The sequence below is a fragment of the Mus musculus genome, chromosome 16 (assembly GCF_000001635.26).
Source record: "Mus musculus strain C57BL/6J chromosome 16, GRCm38.p6 C57BL/6J".
Classification (NCBI taxonomy): Eukaryota; Metazoa; Chordata; class Mammalia; order Rodentia; family Muridae; genus Mus; species Mus musculus.
This window is the reverse complement of record NC_000082.6, coordinates 85,855,747-85,876,410: the sequence shown is the minus strand read 5'-3', so window position 1 is coordinate 85,876,410 and position 20,664 is coordinate 85,855,747. Positions and strand designations below refer to the sequence as shown.

Genomic DNA, 20,664 nt, shown 5'->3' with positions numbered 1-20,664 from the left:
GATAGATAGATAAGCAAATGATTAAATATAGAAATAAATATTTTATCAGTAATATAGATACGAGTATATATTTATATATATAATATACATATATATCATAGCAGAAATGAACACTTAAATACTTAGAAACAATACTAATATGCATAGTTTCATTTAGACTAAAAAAAAATGGCAGCTCTTTAGTTTGGTTATAGAGATATCCCGGAGTGAACGATCACCTAGTCACCTTTCTCTCAGTGCTGAACATTCAGAGAGTCTCTCTCTAGTAGCATCTTAACTCTACTCCCTTACTGTTTTAGTTTTTAAGAAATATCATGAATATTTTATTTTAAAATTATATATTACACATTCCAAAAGGCTTAGCTCAACCCTGAATCTCTAAGTGAATGGATCAGGTTGCTAAGGCAGCAAATTCTTATGGCCAAAGTCGGTCAGCTTTGCAGTCTGTGTACGCATTAGCTCAGCTGCAGTGCTGTGTAGAATTGTGTTCCTTTGGCAATGATTTGAGAACAGAGCCTTTATTTCATGTTTGCGGGTCAAGATCTGACTTTCAGGACAACTATGCTTCCTGCATTGTTTCAATTTTTAACAGTATTTTTATATTTTAAAGGGCCTGTACTCTGATTAGTTTTTAATTTCCATCAAACTCCCCTACATTTGCATCAGTTTCTGTTCAAAGGGGCTTCAGACAGAGAGCATCTAAGAACACAGTCATAGTAGAAACAAATACATTAGCTCTCATTAATAAAGATTGCCAGAGTCTCCAAGATGTGAATTAAATAAACAAGAAAATTGTGAGAATTCTTTGGACAAATATATATATATATATATATATATATATATATATATATTCTTATATAATCAAATATAGATATTTCAATGTCTTGATTTCTGTTAGGTGGTCTTTCATTTTAACTAAGAAAGAAAAATTGTATGTTTTCAATCACTTCTAATGATGAAAGTAACTTCGGCATAAGGAAAGATGGTGTACAGCAGGAGCCAAGCCATGGATCCTTTTGAGAGATCACACCGAGATATTTTATTCCAGTAGTGGGAGTCTAGCTTTGCTATTTAAATGAGAGTTCAAAAAAATTAATGGCCTGGTAATTTTGATTTAAAAATACCGACAAGACAGTTTAGTGTCACTGTGGTAGCAGGAACTGGCAAGCCCCGCCCCTCTTTTATGATTGGAGTGCTAACATTTGAACTACAACCATAGAGAATCAAGGAGAAACCCCAAGGCTAAACTGATATAAAAACAAGCACACAGGCCCACATTTGTTCAAAACTAACAGATTTCATCACACCATAGTTTACCCCCCCCCTTTTTTTTTACTTTTTTTTATAGGAAGCCAATGACATGATCATTGGCAACACCTGAGGCCATGCTCTAATGAGTTGATTTGACAATAAGGAAGTAAGAAAACTGGAAAACTGCCCACCTAAAACCAAAAGCTAAACCAAAAACACGAACAACAAGAAAACATACAAACAAATAAACAAAACCACACCGTGCCCTGGTACCATTTTCCTAAATAACAACAATGTGACATCTACCTGTCTTGCTAATGTCATTCCTAGAGAGACCTGTAGACACTGGCCAGATACAGTGGTGACTTATACAGTGAGAAGAAGTACTTTCAGGAAAATTACATTGAGACACTCAGAAAAAAGGCAGAAAAACATCCCATGTTTAGGTAGGTATTGTCACCAAAACATGTCCAATGTTTTGATGGTGCTTGAAGAGCACATGATCTGGAAACACATTCGGTGTGATATCACCTCCTTATTTGCTTCTCCAGTGGTGCTAAAGCAAAGCGAAGTTAGAGTCAAATTAAACTAGAAGCATTTGATTTATTTTTTAAATTATTAGGCATAAGTAGCTGGACATTTGTAGCACTCTACCACTGCCAGAGTTGAATTCATTAGTACTGAATGTTTCCTGATTTAGGTCCAAAGAGAAATGTGAAGTGGTTCGGATATGGCTGGGAAGCCAAAGTGCACACTCTTAAGTAACTGTATCTGGAGACTTGTGATTCAGAACAGGAGTCGCCATGCCTCGTGGGACTCCCCCACCCCTGGCCAAGGGCTTTGCAGAAATGTTGCAGTGTTTGTACAAGTTAGCTGGCTGGGAAGGCAAGCCTCTGAAATAAGGGTAAGCATGGACATAGAAATAGTGCAAAGGAGGCAGGTTATTGAATTTCCTCTACCAAGGGCTTCCTAACCTTCAGTGAGGTCTAGGGAGATAGCTTTGTTTGCTGCATCTGGAAGTCCTCTGCCAGATAATGAGAAGGACCCAGTGGGTAAAACTCAAGAACACCAGCAACCTGAGCTGATAAGAGAAACAGACAGAAATTATCTTGTTACTTATTTAAAGAACTAAGGGTACAGCTACTCAGCAAGCACAGAAGTTTGGACAGAAAATACTAGTGGAAAGCTATATATCTGGATTCACTGTCAATTTCCAACAGAAGGTATACATATAAAGCCAGATTTTAAGGTAATATGAAGAGTCATTCTAGTCACATCTTGATATTTCCATAATAAGTATGCTTTTTGAAAATATGAACAAATAACACATACTCTAAGGCCACAATGAGCTATGACTTAAAGCTTAGCCTCACTCCCATATTGTTAAATACAATGGTGAGTACACAATGCTCCCTTCAGCTCCTAGAATGACTTTAGTCAGCATCCTCTGTTCCTCTGGCAGTGTGTGTGCTCCTTTATCACTAGACCCAAAATGGCTTCTCAAAGAATGGGAGTGCTTCTCACTACTCATGATAAACATCCATCTAAAAGCCCCAAAGAAAGCCATAAGCGTGAAGCTAGAAACAAAATGGGAACAGCAAACATTGTATAAGGTTCGGATGCTTCTTCAGGATTATTTATTGGGTGTTTCCAAGCTATGGATATTTAGGTCAATGTTCAATCTTATAACCCAAGTGCTGAAAGAAGACAGGAAGAAACAGCTATGCTGCTAAAAATAAAATAAGGTAAAATCATTAAAAATTAGTTCTATAATTCCTACTCACCATTAAGAAAAAGAACAGCCTGAGATTTCTGAGCCTTTTAGGTTTTATTTCCTGGAGGCTGTAACTTCCATCATTGACTGGTGGGGTAAAGAGACTGAGGAAAAACAACCACATTCTTTCATTTACCCATTTCAAATAATGCTTTTGGGGTCTTAGTTGTTGGCCTTATTTCAGCCTTTTAACCTTGGATGCATGGGAAAACATGTATATCATGTGTATAGGTGCCTGCCAACTTTCCTTTGTAAGTATCAATCTTAGATGCACCAAAGGAAGAAAGGAAGGAGAAAGGAGGACAGAGGGAGGAAGTGAGGAAGGCCCAGTGTGGCAGTCTAGAATAGAACAAAGGCCAGGCAGAATTTCCAGCTAATAGAAACGTTTTAAATATGAAGAAACTGAAAGTAGGAATAGATCAGATAAAGAAAAAGTCAATAGTTAGTTGGATTCCAATAAAGGCAAAGAAATTTAAATGCTGAAAGAATACTCATTTCTCATTTCAGTCTTCCTCCATACCGTATTCACACTTAAAGTGGAAGACAAAGATCAGAAAATTCATTATTGCATCACTTTTAAATACTGTGTACTGTGGATTTCATAGCCAGGCATTGTAATGATTTTTGTCATTTCCCAACATAAGGTTTCCATGTGGTAGAGATGTCTGTACTGTTTTGTTACCAAAGGAAATCATTACATATAAAATCATTACATATAAAAACAAAGTCACATGCTACAGAGTAAGCAGAAATGAGTGCAGAGACAAATCTTTATTTAAAAAAATAGCACTAAGTTAATCTCAACTATTCAAAGAAGAAAATTGCTTTATTTTCAACAAGAAAATGTCACTACCATGTGACTCCTATAGAGAAAGTTATTTTAATTGCACTGAGTTCAGTTTTGTAAAGACGCATTTCATCTTGAAGTATCCTCATCAGAGACTGGTTCCAAACTGCCTGCATTCTACATTCCTCAGCAATCCTGTCTCCTGTAAAGTAGGGTGGGTGTCAGTGGGAGTCTTCCCAGCTAATACCTTGTTAGGAAGTCTATGGTCTATACTTTTTAGGGAAAGAGAAACAAAACAAAAGGAAAAATGTTCTAACAGCAGTTTTGAGGACTTGGAAAGCATTCTAGCTGACTCTGAGATTTGTTGACAAAGAGATTTGTTGACAACTTACTAACATCACCAATCTGCTCAGGCTGCTCTGGTTTGCACAGCACAGCACCCAGTTCAGGCAGCAGTGAAGATAACATTTTTTTCCCAGAGTTCCAAAGTGTCTGTTCTTCCTCTGTCCCATAAAGAATGTTTAGTGAGGTTTACTATCATTCTTTCCTATTGACTTGATGTTAATGTTTTTCTTTTAACTTGATGTTTTTTCTCCCCGAGTTCACTTTGGCGAGATTCTCATGTTTAATGCTTGTTCTGGCTGGCCTTAAGAAGTTTTACCTCTTCAAACGCTCTGGCTCAGTTAAATGGAAATTGGCTATTTATTCATTTTCATATAATGCCTCTGTCACAGATGGACAAATAGGTGTATGTGTTCTCTTTCTACCAAGTTGATTATACAGTTGTAAAAAAAAATGTTTATAGTACATTCCAAACATGCTGAATAGATATTTTCTCAGGATAAGGATTTGAATGTAGAAGAATTTTTGTTGGACAAATGGCATTGACAAACATATATAAATGGTTCTTTAGTTCAATCGAACATAGAAGTAACTCTCATTATTTTGTCTATTTCTGTCCTGTCTCTAATTTTTCAAAGCTAAATCTATCTTTACAGTACATAGTGAAAAAATAAGCATCTCACAGATCCCATAAATGAATTAGGGAGAGGTTAACTAACTTGGCTAAGAGTACACAAACATATGGTATTTTACCAGGATTAAACTTCAGGCCAGCTGTTTCTTGCATTAAGCACAATCTCTGTCACTTAGAGGCTCTGTACATGTGTCAGCCCCTCAGAAAGAAAAATAAGACATCTTTCTATAGGTCTGGCAGAGACAACATAGTATGCAGGCCCTGAGCACAAAGTCCTAGTAAACATGTAACACTGGGTAAGACATTGACAATTTATGTTTCTTGGTTTATCTTTAAGATGAATAAAAAAAAAAGTCAACCTCCTGGGATTTTCATGTGAATTAAATATTCACATGAAATATATTACATGTAACATATGAAAAGAACAATGAATGTATAACAAGTGTTAGTTATTATTGCTATTATAATTGGTGTAATAATTATATAATCAAGTGAAAAAATAATAATTAAAAGCACAGAAACCATGAGAGAGTATACAGTAAAGAAAATGATTTCAGCTCACCAAGTCTGGCTTCTTAGGGAAACATTTTGAGTGAAAAGAAGTTTCAGCTTTTGTGAAATCTCTATAGCATCCCACCGCCTCCACCTATGCAATGCAGTAAGACCCCAACTGCTTTTGACTGCCATTCTAGATACTCAACAAGCCTACAATAAACCAGTTTAACAGAGGTCCAAGGTAAATAATACGTTGGAACTTCTCTGGTCCAAGTTACCGAAGATTCTTGCGTTTGGTCACTGCTTTATTCTAGAGATCTTGAAAGCCTTTTATTGCAAATTTTGCCAGCCTGTGAGAAATACTTATTTGGTCTCTCACTTTAGAGGAATATTAAGAGTAGAACAGGACACCCTCCCCTTTTTTTTTCTTGACAACTTATATGTGACTCAAGAATTTTAGGCATTCAGTAAGTGCTCCTTCAGTGAGTGCAAAAGTGAATAATGACCTCGGATGTCATTAAGTCTTGGTGACTAGGAGACAGACTATGGGCACATGAGGAAGAGGTGAATTAGCACTGGTGAGTGGGGTGTCACCAATGAGCTCTTGCTCAGAGCTGTAACTCTTGAGTTATCTGATGCTCCATCCATTAGAGTTTCTCCAAGACCCTCTACATTCCCTCAGTGATGTATTACAACTATTACAAAATAGTCATCCAGGACAGTAGCATTGGCAGCCTGACATCCACCATTACAGCCAGTCCAAGAGGGCCCCACTCTAAGAGAATTCTAGCATCCAAACAGATGGCCAGCCCTGCCCCTGCATCCCCACGGGGACTACTCTACAGACGGAGACTTTACTTCTTAGGTCGCTGGTTATAGCAATTTGAAACCTAAACCCAGGTCGATTCTAACCCTTGATTATTCTCTTAGGTAATTGTTTGCTAGACCTACCACGGAAGCAGATTTTGGGTCCCGAGGAACTCCCAGGACAGACCTACGATGCCACCCAGCAGTGCAACTTGACATTTGGGCCTGAGTACTCGGTGTGCCCTGGCATGGATGTCTGTGCGCGGCTGTGGTGTGCTGTGGTGCGCCAAGGCCAAATGGTGTGTCTGACCAAGAAGCTGCCGGCTGTGGAGGGCACTCCCTGTGGGAAGGGAAGAGTCTGCCTTCAAGGCAAATGTGTGGACAAAACTAAGAAAAAATATTACTCGGTAAGTGGCGAGACCCAACACAGGAAGTGCTTTTCCAGGCATGCGTGCTCATTGCGATCACAGGGCTTTTTTTTTCCCAGTTAAAAGATTTTTGTCCTTCAATAATCTATCAGATTTCATCTCCTCTCCGCTGCAGCCCTGCCTGTAACCAAACAAAGGAAAACACACAAGTAACAGGGATTTCTTGGCAAACTCCATGATTTCACGAGTAAATCCAGATTGACAAATTCCACAAATAAACTGAGATTGGCACTTAACGTGTAGCCTCTACAGTGCTTTGTTGAAGGGTCACTTTTGAAATCCTTAAAGTTATCAGAACGTGTCTGCCGATGCTATGGTCCTTGCTCGTATCCTGTAAGATCCCACATGGTCACTTTCTCTCAACAGAAAATGTATGTAATGTTAAGAGCTATGGTACCCTAGAGGCTGTGCCCAAGAATATGATAACAATGCAGAAGACAGTTCTCATTGCCTGTGTCTTGTCAGATATCCTGACACAGGTGCAGGAAGCTTATATTTCCTAGTCAAAATAGCTCATATTATCACAGCTAACAAAGTCTCTCAGCTTCCTCCTGCAGTGTCTCCATAGAAAGAAGTGCAGAGTTTGGTACCTAGGCTTGTCTTTCCATATGGAAAGCACAATATCTGAGCACACAGGCTAAAGGTGCTTTGCATTGTCTGTCATGTCTAATTGGGTATTTAGCTGAGCCCAGCTCAAATGCATTTGTGGACGAAGCAGAGTCTGTTACAGACAGAATGTGTGATGTCAACAAACAGATCTCAAAACGTAGAGACTAAATAGAAAGAAAGCAATGTAAATGCCCAGCATCAAACAAAGGTTTCAGCATGATGCATTTTTCATTATTGGTCCAAGAGGAAAGTACCAAGAATGTTAACAGCTATCTGTGGTTATGAACAAGAGTTCTACAGTATTGGAAGGCTCAGGAAATACAATGCCTGGAGAAAACAGGATGTAATTCTTGACATGTGCTCATTACTTAGGATGACATTTTAGATCCTGTGCTGCTAGAAATGAGGTCCTGAATAATGATGACCTGCTTAGCATCAGAAATGGACTGCAAACCCTTAATTGGTGCATATGTATCCACTGGGATGATATACGCAAGTGACTGTAATATACATGTGGGATATTTTTTCCAGAATTAAAATATCTTCTGCTTTCTATTTCAGACATCAAGCCATGGAAATTGGGGGTCCTGGGGCCCCTGGGGTCAGTGTTCTCGCTCATGCGGGGGAGGAGTGCAGTTTGCCTACCGCCATTGTAATAACCCTGCACCTCGAAACAGTGGCCGCTACTGCACAGGGAAGAGGGCCATATACCGTTCCTGCAGTGTTACACCCTGCCCACCCAATGGTAAGTACGCTGCCCTCAGGTGTCAGTAATCACATATGTCATGCATTATCCCTATTTTCGTAGAAATAAACAAGGATGGTTGGAGAAGTAGCATTAATCTCATACTGGCTAGAGCAGGCACTCATATGTAAGTTACTAATAAATATGGGGGGAGGGGTTAGTTTACTGTCACAGACATCAGTGTCTCCAAGAGATGGGGAGACAACACTTCTGTTTTTAATTCTGCTTATATGGAGGCACTTGAAACACTAGTGTATAAAGAATTCATAAGAACAGAAATCATTAAATTTTATGTTCAAGTTAATAAGGTATAAATGTCAAACATTATGTTTCCTAGGTAAATCTTTTCGCCATGAGCAGTGTGAAGCCAAAAATGGCTATCAGTCTGATGCAAAAGGAGTCAAAACATTTGTAGAATGGGTTCCCAAATATGCAGGTGTCCTGCCGGCAGATGTGTGCAAGCTTACCTGCAGAGCTAAGGGCACAGGCTACTATGTGGTCTTTTCTCCAAAGGTAACTATCTCTCTATGTCTGGAGCAGTGGGCACGCTGGGCAGAAATTACTTCATAAAGTAAGTTCTGTAACCTTATTTTACAGAAAGGTGTACTAAATTACACCATCATTATTTTCGGGACAGTTAGATTTGGGAAGGTTTTGTTTTGATCTCTGTAATTTCCGCATTTTTCCAACTTTACAAAATAGTCTAAAAACATTTTCACAGAACCAGCACGTGATTTAAAAATGAAATTTTGAAAAGTGTTGCTTATTATCTGGGAAGATACAATGTCAACTTCAAAATAACCTAGAGAAGAATAAGCGTTTTTCCAAACAAGTTTTGTGAGAGGACTATTGGGAAGAAAGACTTCTATTTTCTGGCTACTTACTTAATTTATGTGTTCAATCTATCTGTTGCCTGTTTCCACTCTTTCTGCTGGCCCTCAGGGCTTCAGTCCTTTTCCCTCACCCAATGCCAGATCAGGTTTCACTCTACCCCACCCCCCTCTACCCCCCCCCCCCCCCCACACCTCTCCACTTTCCCTCCCTACTTGTGATAGGTTTTACATACGTCTACATTTTCAAATTTGCTGCTAAACTAACAGGTACACAGCAAAGAATCTTCGTATTCTTAAGCTTTCTGGTGCTCAGATCTCACAGGAGCAATAGTCCCCCACCAAGTTAAGGAATTCTTCTCACCAATGTAAAAAGACAAGGTGATACAGTGGGGCTGTGTCTTGAATGACAAAAAAAAAAATGGAAATTAGTAACCTGAATCACCAGATATATTATGCAAGAAGTTTAAGAGAGAAAGTATATAATCAGTATTCCTTCCAATAAAAAATGTATTATGCATATTCTAGAATCTTCTAGAAACTAAGTGGTTGATTGCTTTTTTCGATGGGTTAGTTTTTAAGATTTCTTTTATTTTTTAATTATATATGCATGTGTGTGCATGTATGTTGACATGTGCACATGAGAGCAGGCACCTGGGAAGGCAAAAGGTATTGGATCCCCAATGGAGTTGGGGTTACAGGCTGCAGTGAATCACCTTTCCTGAGTCCTAGCAACTGAAGTCGGATCTTCTACAAGAGCAGTATGTGTCCTTACCCAATGATCAATAACTGCCTTATTTTTCAGTGTAGAATTTATTACAATAAAAGTTCACAAATTACAACTTTTTCCTTAAGTAAGGGAACCATTCTTGAGCCCAGATATCCCTTTTGCTGATAACATTGTCTTATGTAGGTTACGGATGGGACTGAATGCAGGCCGTACAGCAACTCTGTGTGTGTCCGAGGACGGTGTGTGAGAACTGGATGTGACGGCATTATTGGCTCAAAGCTACAATATGACAAGTGTGGAGTGTGCGGAGGGGATAACTCCAGTTGTACAAAGATTATCGGAACCTTCAATAAAAAAAGGTAACATGACAGCACCCTAGCACTCCTGTGAATTAAACAAGGTTTTAGACTTCTGCAAAGCTGATAAGGGAGACAGGTTACCTCATCTCTTTGCAGGAGAAGGTTTAATGTTAGTTTAGCAATGCATCCTACATAGGAACAGGGGAGGAGAAGAGATGACAAGGGCTCTGTGGCTGATGGAAACTTTAAATTTCTTTGGAAGCAGATAAACTATAACAACAATCATGGAGGGAGAATTTAGGATTAAAGAGCAAAAAGAAAAAGTGGGCACTGTTCTTTAAAGTGGAACCTAGCAAAACTGCATTTTCTAAAGCCTCACATGATTGGCCTTATCTTGATTTCATGATATTTTTAAGTTTTATTTTATGTTCATGGGTGTTTTGTCTGCCTGTACATCTGCACACCATTTCCTTGCAGCTGGAGGAGGCCAGAAGAGAGCATCTGATTTCCCAGAATTGAAGGTGTAGAAAGTTGTGAGCCACCATGTGGGTGCTGAGAACTGAATCTGAGTCCTCTGGAATAGTATACACAGTGCTTTAGACCCTGAGCCATCCTTCTTTGTCTCCTTCCATGCTATTTTTAATTTATTCTATGAATATTTCATACATGTCTACAATGTATTTTGGTCATACTCACACCCAGTCTTCCAGCTTCCACTGCACAACATTGTGATACCTTCCCAACCTCACGTTTCCTCCCTCCTCCCTTCTTCCATGGCTTCCTTTGTACTTTTTGGTTGGTTAGTTTGTTTTTTGTTTGTTTGTTTGTTTTGTTTTGTGGGTTTTTTTTTTTGAGGCATGGTGTTGGCATGCAGACCAGGGAAACCTTGAACCCTTGAACATCTGATCACCTTGCCTCTGTGCTGGGATTCTCTGTGTGAGATGCCACTCCTGGCTCTCTTTACAATTTTTATAGCAAACAATTTCTCACTCAACAGTGTGTTTCTCTTCAGAAAACATTTTTCCCTGCAAAATGTAAGTTAATTGAGGCACTGTGACAACACTCCCATTTTACAGGGAATGATCTGGTTTCTGTCCACTCTATGAGGACAGACACACAGAAATGTCTCCTGTTTCCATACTTTTGCTTTAAAACACATGAGACCACAAATTACAGTTTCTGGAATCAAATGACCACATCAACAGCTTCATTAAAAGGACTAAGTAGTAAACTAGTTTGAAAACCTTAAAGTTATATTTCATATGATTTTAAAACCTGAAGAATTATTCTGATGGTAGATACATACTACTAATCTTCCTAAATATTGACATCAGAACCATTTGAACATAATAGCAACTCTGGAGAGCCAATTATATTTTATATCTTTCTATATCTAAAATCTGCAAGAAAGCTTACAGACTAGCACCTCAAACTTTTGTTTTACAAATGAGGAAGTTAAAACTTGAACATCTGAGATTTATGTAATTCACCACAGTAGGTGAAGGCCAAAACAGAGCAGAGGCTATACCTGAGGTCATGAGTATGGAGGACATTTTGTGATAAAAGAAAGGAAAGGAAGAGAGAGATAGAAAGAGGGCAGACAGAAAAGGAGGGAAATATGGAAAAGTAAGAGAATTAGGGGGAGAGTAGTTTTAGAAACTACTATAAAATTGAGGAACAAGGTCTTATCTTAAATAATATTACAACAGTAAAGATAATGAGCCCAGATAGGCAGAATTATCGGTACCTCAAGGAAGTCTGCTCTCCCTATGACTCAGAGGTTCTGACATGTGTGAGACGGACACTATCGTTCAGACCCAGGAGTTCCTTTGAGACTAAGCTTCCGGTCCAAGTCAGAAGATGTGAACTTAGATTTTTAACATATAATCTTGGACCTAGGAAGAATTAGAAATTACCTAATTTAATCTCACAACAGTCAAGCTGCACATGCAATGCTACTTCTATTTGAATAACTGAGGAGCATTTGAGGGCATATTAGCTAATAATATATCTTTGAGGTTTACTATAACCTCTTGTAAAAGCAAATATTTTGGCAAAAGATGAGCCCTTCTCTTTGGTTTAGTGTCCCAGTACTTAATTAGCATTTGTGCTAGAAGTCTGCAGGGTTTTGGACATTACAGGTATCAGTTCCTCCTGTGCAGATGATGTATCTTTCAAGACTGGCTTATGGCTTTACCCATTAAAATTCCTCAATCAATTTATCATATTTTGGGGTGAAAAGGAAACATTCCAAACATCATAAACTCTTAAAATCATGTTTTCTAGGGATCATAGTAAGTACACATGATCTAGTGACAAAATTTTGCCTTTCATTTAATTTCTCACCCCCAGAAAATCTAGTAAGGCTGCTAGAGGCCGAGACTTGGTTTCTTCTTCTTTTTTTTTTAATTAGGTATTTTCCTCATTTACATTTTCAATGCTATCCCAAAGGTCCCCCATACCCATCCCCCCATCCCCTACCCACCCACTCCCCCTTTTTGGCCCTGGCGTTCCCCTGTACTGGGGCATATAAAGTTTGCAAGTCCAATGGGCCTCTCTTTGCAGTGATGGCCAACTAGGCCATCTTTTGATACATATGCAGCTAGAGTCAAGAGCTCCGGGATACTGGTTAGTTCATAATGTTGTTGCACCTACAGGGTTGCAGATCCCTTTAGCTCCTTGGGTAATTTCTCTAGCTCCTCCATTGGGGGCCGTGTGACCCATCCAATAGCTGACTGTGAGCATCCACTTCTGTGTTTGCTAGGCCCCGGCATAGTCTCACAAGAGACAGCTATAACTGGGTCCTTTCAGCAAAATCTTGCTAGTGTATGCAATGGTGTCAGGGTTTGGAAGCTGACTTGGTTTGTTCTAACGCCAGTTCAGTGAGCAACTAGCCCTGTTCTTCTCAAGAAGTCTGCATATTGGAGCAACATAAAAGACTCTTAGAGCATCCCCTGTAGCCCTCCTTGAAAGACAAAGATTTGCCAGACCCCAGGGCACAGAATTAGAGCCTTCTAAAATATTTTCTAGTGAATCCAATATCAGAATTTAAAAACATTAAGTATTTCCATGAGAGTAACTGAGACAGACTTGGCTGTTTATACTCACATATAACCTGCTTGTGCCTGTGCTGGAAGAACATAAAATATCTTTGTAAATGTGCTATATATGTACAAATGTGGTACAAATAAAGATAAAATGGTCATATGAATCTCTAAACCCATTTTTAAAATCAGCACGGGTTGCTAGCACCATTCTAATTTTTAATATCTCAACAAAAAACTATAAAATGTTATATTGTACAGCAATCTTATTTTGTCCTATGGAAAAACGTTTAAAGCCAATTTAAACTTAAGCTCTTGAATATATTAAAGCCCTGTGTAAAGATGGGGGAAAACTTTTAGAGTAGTTCTATTTGTTTATCCATGTATAGCCATATGCTAATTCTATCTCACTGCCCCCTTCTTTTTCCAACCTTTCACCTGGACACCCTGGCCTACAGCAAGGGTTATACTGACGTTGTGAGGATCCCTGAAGGAGCAACCCACATAAAAGTCCGACAGTTCAAAGCCAAAGACCAGACTAGATTCACTGCCTACTTAGCCCTGAAGAAGAAAACTGGCGAGTACCTTATCAATGGCAAGTACATGATTTCCACTTCAGAGACCATCATCGACATCAATGGTACCGTCATGAACTACAGTGGATGGAGCCACAGAGATGATTTTTTACATGGGATGGGCTATTCAGCCACAAAAGAAATCCTGATCGTGCAGATCCTTGCCACAGACCCAACTAAAGCGCTAGACGTCCGTTACAGCTTTTTTGTTCCCAAGAAGACCACTCAAAAAGTAAACTCTGTCATCAGCCATGGCAGCAACAAGGTGGGACCACACTCTACACAGCTGCAGTGGGTGACAGGTCCATGGCTGGCCTGCTCCAGGACCTGTGACACAGGCTGGCACACTAGGACCGTGCAGTGCCAGGATGGAAACAGGAAATTAGCTAAAGGATGCCTTCTCTCTCAGAGGCCTTCTGCATTTAAGCAATGTCTGCTGAAGAAATGTTAGCCTGTGGTTTACTCTAATGCACAAAAAAACAACAGGAGGATCATCGCAGATACAGCTGTGGTGAAGACAAGGCCTACCCAAAGCACAGAAAGTCATGCCTTCATGTCATTGTCACCACGAGTCGAATTATGGGCAGAATCTGCTCTCTGCGACCAAAAGGTTTACTCTACTTGGTGTAATGATGGTGACCTTGGAATAAAGAAAACGTGAGGGTCATGGAACATCCCTGGGCCTACACAAAGGAGACACACAATGATGAATGTAGAATCGGGGACATTTGAAGATGGCAGAGAAGTCTTGTCACCTACCTCTTATAGAATGTCTTCAAAGACATCGTGATCATGTTCAGCCATGACACACAGCTTATTTTTACTGTTTGTAAATGCATCCGCCCTTAGTATGTCACTTTATAAACTTGGTCCTATTAATATATACACATGTGTAAATACAATATATATATTTGACCAAAGTAGGTCTGCAGCTATTTCAACTACTATTTTCCAGAAAGAGCTGAAGAAGATTTACTGGAAATTAAGAACTTGCTGCTGTTAAATAAAACTTTGTATATTGTCAGCCTGCAGGAGATAACATTTTAGTCAAAAAAAAAAAAAAAAGAAAAAAAAGAAAAAGAAAAGAAAAAGAAAGAAACCATTTTGACAGCAAGCACCTTCTGTGAAGTTCTAAAAAGGGAAAGGATCTGCGTGTGTCTGGTCATTTAAACACATATTCAGTTCTGTGTACTCTAGAGTTTGACGGTCTGTATATTTTTCAGGCAGCCAAGCCAAGTTATTGTATCATTTGGGTGTAGAAACTGTGTTTTCCTGTGTATATGTGATCAATATCCAAGGGTCTAAAAGTTAGCTTGCTTGTATTGGAATTTAAAACAACAACAACAAAAAGAAATATGTCACTGTGTTTTCAATTTGTATTTTCACAACTGCTTCCTTTTCTATGGCTCCTGGTTCATATCTCACAGTGTGTAGGGATCATAGAGAACACGCAGAGCCGCAAGCTGTCTGTCACATCCAGCTTCCGCAGTAATGGCTCACCTCTGCTCAGCCAGGGTTTAAAATGTGTTTGTGGTTGCTTGTTTGTTTTTCCTGAGGGTGGGAAGATGTATGTTCTGTATTGGCTGGGTCTAACAGTAATATTAAAATCATTTCGTATTTAGCCTCATCTTGAACGAGCAATCGGATCAGTTCAACTAATTCAAGAAACCAAACTAGTTAGCACTTAAAAGACTGTTTCCACACCATAGGCAATTATCTCATAATTTACAAAATATAAGCATATGTCTGCTGTATTAGAGAATTTCTGCTCTCAGAAGGCGTTTGTCTCTACCAGTGAGTATGTAAGTGATGGAATATAAGTGGTTTCAGGAAGTCTTTTACCTGCACAAGAAGGTCGCACACGCTTAATGATAATCATAATCTCCTTTAACTACTCACTGAAAGGCCCCCCTCCGATAATTCAAATAATATGACGTGGTTTTATTCCACTGGCATTTCTTTTTTCTTCGTAAAAATCTGCAAAGTAAATTGTTTTACACAAATTCTATAGTGACCATACCAAATGTGCCTACTGTGAAAGATTTGCATAGAAGGATTTTGAGAAATCCTCTCTGGAATTCCACTAAATGTATGAGAGTTTATTTTTATTATAGGATATTTTAATATAAATAACTATGTAATTGATGACTCCATATCACATTGATTTCAGTGGGACAGAAAAAGAATGCAATCCTACTTAGGTTTGTTTGTTTGTTTGTTTGTTTTAAGAGATTATTTTGTGAAACAGACCAATGCCCTCCCAAACCAGTCATCATCCATTGGCTTCTCACAGCCTGGTCTTTTTACATCAAGAAATGCAGACTATACAGAACTTGTAGCCTATATTGGGTGCAGGTCTCCAAATATAGAGCAGGGAGTTCATTTAGTCAAATTGGTCATAAGACAAAAAATTAAATCTCACGTTGCTTATTTAACTGTACAGAGAGAATAAATAGTATAATGCAACTTTCTCCAATTTCTAAAAACAATATAAGCCAAGTAGTTCCAATTTGACAAAATTCTTATTTTGTTTTTTGTTGTGGTTATATTAAAAAAAATAAATGAAGAGTAAATGTGATTATCTCCTACTCTGCTTCCCTCTATGATCATCATAGTTTTTTTTAATAATATTTTCACTGGGTTACTTTCCCTATAATAATCGAGTTTTATACTTCACACTGAAATCATCCTAAGGAGGGTAAACGGATAAACCACTAATCTATGTCTAGAGGGATTTTCTTTATGTTTTAAAAAGACTATTCCTACATTGACAGGGGAATGTATATAAATCTCCTGAGGAAAGAAACACAGCAAACTGAGAGTCAGAAATCTGAAGTGTCACAGAGGGAAAGAGAAATTGAGTGTGGGAGGAGAAACCGATATTAAATTCCAATTCATTCAGTTAGATTCTGTGCTGTGTTTGCCATCTTCCCGGTTGTGTATCTTGAATCGTTAAAGACCTTGGATTTAAGATGGTGAATAAAGGTGGGGAAACAGAACAAGGCAGTGCTCTGGTTACAAAATGTCTAACCTTGCTTGCATAAAAAAATTATTCCAGAGTGAGTGTCAGTGCAAAAGAGCCCAGAGTGAAACAGTACCTTGATCTATCAGAACAGCAAATGCCACCTTAAAACCCCCTTATTGCTTGAAAGTATAAGGACATGGTTATAGTGTATTTAACAGACTCAACATCTATTGCCTTCCTGTGGAAACAGTTTTAAACTAACAGTTGAGGGATGAATCACAAACAAACAGAATAAGAAGTTGCAGCACTGAAAACTAAGTAATTTATTGTTTTTGCAACTGCCATGTGAATTTCTGTGATGAAATTATTTATTCTTATTTAACAAAAATTATGTGCAAAATCTTATATTTGAAATGTTTTGCTGTTGTCCTTTTTTTAATTTATGCTTCTTGTTTGTGTATAAAGTGCACTTTGTGAGTTTATATAATATACAGCACTGGTGGCTTTGTATTTCTTTTTTACAGAAGGCTTTCTGTGTGGAACAGGTGTATGTGTGTATATTCCGCATGTATTTTCAGTCTGCCACTCTCTTAAATTTTAAAGGAACATTGATCACTATGTTAATAGGTCATTTAAATACCAATAACATTGGCTTTTTCAGATCATGAGTTTTAAAAATGTGTATTCAATCCAGCAAGTTGCAACTGGTTTTTAACTAGAGGACATATATACCTTAGGAACATCTCAACAGAAGCTAAGACACAATGGAGAACAGGGTTTGAAACAGGCATAGCACACAGGAGGCTGAAGGAGGAAGATTATGAACTTAAGAGTTGTCTGGGAGCCATAGCAGGCCCCTAGTTTGGTGGAAGAAATAGAATCAGTTTCAGTCACATCACTGATAATTATATACAAGGAGACTTAAATTTATTATATGCATGTTATAGACACATAACTTCTAAGTGATTAAAGAATGATAAATACAAACTCTTACAGCTTTAGAAACAGCTTCCCACAAAAACAGTGTCTGAGCCTCTGCTGTCTGTAGAGATTCTAGAGATGATCTCAAATGAAAGTGGATTTGTGTATTTCTAATACCAGTCATAACCTTGTCTATGGGTGTAAGTGCACATAACAAAGTAAGACTTTTTACTACTACTATCAGACCAGAGTGGTAGGACATGGGACAAGCAGGAACAACTCTGGTAACAACAGCTCATTTGTGAGTGAGACTGTGCGGTCCAGGTCTAGAAATAAAGTCAAGCACTCTTGGCCCCACTGTATAAGTCATTGGGTCAAGCCCTGGCTCCGATGTTCCTCCATTAATAACTTCCTTGTTAGCAAATTAACAAGGTCAGTCAGTGCAACCAGCAGGGAACATAGGCAGGTTCAGAAATCCAGGGTGTGCACTATGACTGCAGCTCATTGTTAGAAATATGATGAATACAATGCTTAATTCTACTCTGAGTTGAGAACCCTGCAAAACAGCCATACTGTGCTAATACCACTCATCTATTTACACTGAAACATGGGACCGTACAAATGCATTACATTTTTTATTATTTCATGGCTACAAAATAAAAGAAATAACCACAAGAGCAAAATAGGTCAAAGCAGATGCAAAATCATATTAAGGAAGTTTTATCATTAAAACACAGAGAAAAGGCACTTGTATGGTTTCTGTATTATTATTTTCTTTGGCCAACAGTCTACAGTTGCAAAGAATCAAACAAATAGATCAGCCTAACCGAATAGTTTGGTAAAAATGTGGTAATAAACCCTTATTAATGTGAAATATAGGCATGGCTTATTGAATCATATCACCACAAAACATAGCAATCTATAATCAACCCATTAATTCTATTCAATCAAACAATGAGGACACATTGCAATACAGGTCCATTCATTATTAAGCTAATGCACAGGAATAAAAATCAGTAAAAAAAAAAAATACACCTAACAAATTCTTTGTATAGAATATAATTCTGGTACAGGTATTATGGGAAATATAATATGTCATTTATGTATGTGCAGAGAGAATAGGACTTTGACGTAACATTAGTTCACCCAGTTAATTTTGATTTATTAATATATCAGCATTTTTCTATATGTTGCTCTCTAGTCCTTGTTAGGTTGGAACCCCTGCTAGCCCTTGCATTGCTAAAAAAAAAAATCCTGTCTTTCCTTCTTCCATCAACCCCACCCACAAGCAGAAAACTCCTGGCTTACAAGTTGCCACCCTTGGCCTTCTCAGTTCTAGCAACCCACCCAAGTCTGCCTTCCCAAAGGCTCACCTTTTGACCATATATGGGTACAGTCCCAGATCCTAGCTTACATGTGATCATCCCTTGATGAAGATATATAAAACCCTCTTGCCTTAGCCCAGGTGCCCAAATCCCCAGACCCAGTTCTTTGGGACAGGTGAACCCAGTGAGCCTGCCTGGGAGCAGCACCTGAAAAAACTCTGCATTTACCTGCTTTTAATCTGGTCTTATCTGGTGTCTATTTGTGTCACCAAGAGAAAAGAAGTCTATTAGCCCCTACTTTATGTCTCTACTAACCAGCATGTGTGGACTACACAGGTTAAAAGAAAAAATTAGCACGGTCCCATCTGACCCATCACACTGTCAATTAAAAACCCCCAGTGACTCAGAATTCCATGGACACCTGTGCTCACAATACACAGTTGTTTAACTCAATTTTTCTTTGCCTTATCTAGTGAAAAACCGTTATCGTAACAGAGGTGCTAAGGTCTTTAGCAATGACTGTCAAATATAGCATTACTGACTTCGTTTTTAGTTTTCACACCATTCTATAACTTACTAAAAAATGATCTCTATCCTTTTTGTTAAGTCCAGGCACAAAAGGTTGAGGAGTCAGCATATCTAATGGACATTCTGATCCATGGTATATCTGAGCACAGTTAAGAGATCATCAAATCTTGAAGAGAGACCGGTGAGAGTTTGGTCTTTGTGTTTCTGAATTTCTAAGTTTTCAACAGTTAGTGGAAACTTCTCTGTGTGTATTTTCTTCTTAAACATTGTAGTGTTTCATGCTGTAGTCAACATTTAGTGCCTAGATCTCAACCTCTTTCTAATATTTACCTTGAAATATTGGTACCTATACAGAGAGTGTAATTAGAGTAGGGGTTCTCATCAATGTGTAAAATTGTAAGGTTAGACTTCTGACTGAGAGATGTCTGGTCTTTACATAGCAGTATTGAAATGTGCATTTGCGTGCAGCATGAAAATTGCTGGTTCATTTGCTACAGTCAAGAAGTGGCAAACACTGCTTATATTTTAATAGCGATTGATTAATTGGTTGATTGATTGGTTGGTTGCTTGGTTGGTTTGTTGATGGGAAACATACATAGTTTTGAGAATAAATATTGCAAGTAGCTAAATCAATGGCAGAAACACAACCCATTTGACATAAGCAGTGGCACCAACGCTGAGCTTCTATTAGTGTTAATGAGTAAAATAGTAAACCTTAGTAGTTAGAACTCAGATGTTTGAAATCTGAAAACGTATTTCCCTGATAATAAAAGATAATTTCCCTGATAATAAAAGATAATGACACCTGAAAATGATGGCATTCAATGCAGTTGAGAGGCCAAAAAAAAAAAAAATCTTGGAAAAAGTGAGACAGGTTTTGATGAAAATGTCTCCTTAGCTTTGACAAACTTCAGATAGGAATTGGCTATTTGGAGTATTGCTATATCTCAGTCTACAGTCCATACCAAATCCTTTCTTTTTTTTTTAAATTTCAGAAAAACACTTGAATTGAGCTGTTTTGGACCTAAACTGTAATTATTTTTCATTGAGGAATACTATTTTATAAAGCAAAAAATTTTTTCTCTGTGAAATTAAACTGTATACCTAACTGCTGTTTCAGTGGACATAATAAATAGAAATTAAAAACTAGGTCAAAGAATGTACTGTATATACTTGGACTTAGAAACTACTGTCCTTTTATTTTTGAATATTTCACAACACTTGCAGCACAAAGCCCGGTCTCTGTCATTTCTGTCATTCATCATCGGTTAGGGCACAGACAAGATCTCGTGTCTTAGCTAAAACAGTAGCTCTTTGGCATGTAACATCTGGTCAGTGTAGGATCTCCTAAAGTCTACCGAGTATTAAAACATAAGCTGGCATTATAACTGGATTACAGTTATACATAAACTTACTACAAGTATAGCCTTAAGGAGTTGAAATTATAATTAAGCCTATATTCTTAAGAGAAATTTACTCAAAGCCCTACATATTTAATAAGAATTTATGAATTAACTTTCCAGTACGCATTGATTCTTTTTAAAACTGCAGTCATTGATGCTATGTGGACATTAC

General features: G+C 38.1%; 1 protein-coding gene across 1 annotated transcript in view; it reads left to right on the top strand.

Moving 5' to 3' along the window:
* Adamts5 (a disintegrin-like and metallopeptidase (reprolysin type) with thrombospondin type 1 motif, 5 (aggrecanase-2)) overlaps positions 1-18,254 on the top strand; it is a 42,969-nt gene extending 24,715 nt beyond the window's left edge. The window contains exons 4-8 of the mRNA NM_011782.2: positions 6,214-6,497; positions 7,689-7,872; positions 8,210-8,385; positions 9,616-9,791; positions 13,234-18,254. Coding sequence (NP_035912.2) covers positions 6,214-6,497; positions 7,689-7,872; positions 8,210-8,385; positions 9,616-9,791; positions 13,234-13,801 — 1,388 coding nt within the window. The 3' untranslated portion in view covers positions 13,802-18,254. The remainder of the gene's footprint in view (positions 1-6,213; positions 6,498-7,688; positions 7,873-8,209; positions 8,386-9,615; positions 9,792-13,233) is intronic.
* Positions 18,255-20,664: the final 2,410 nt, after the last annotated feature.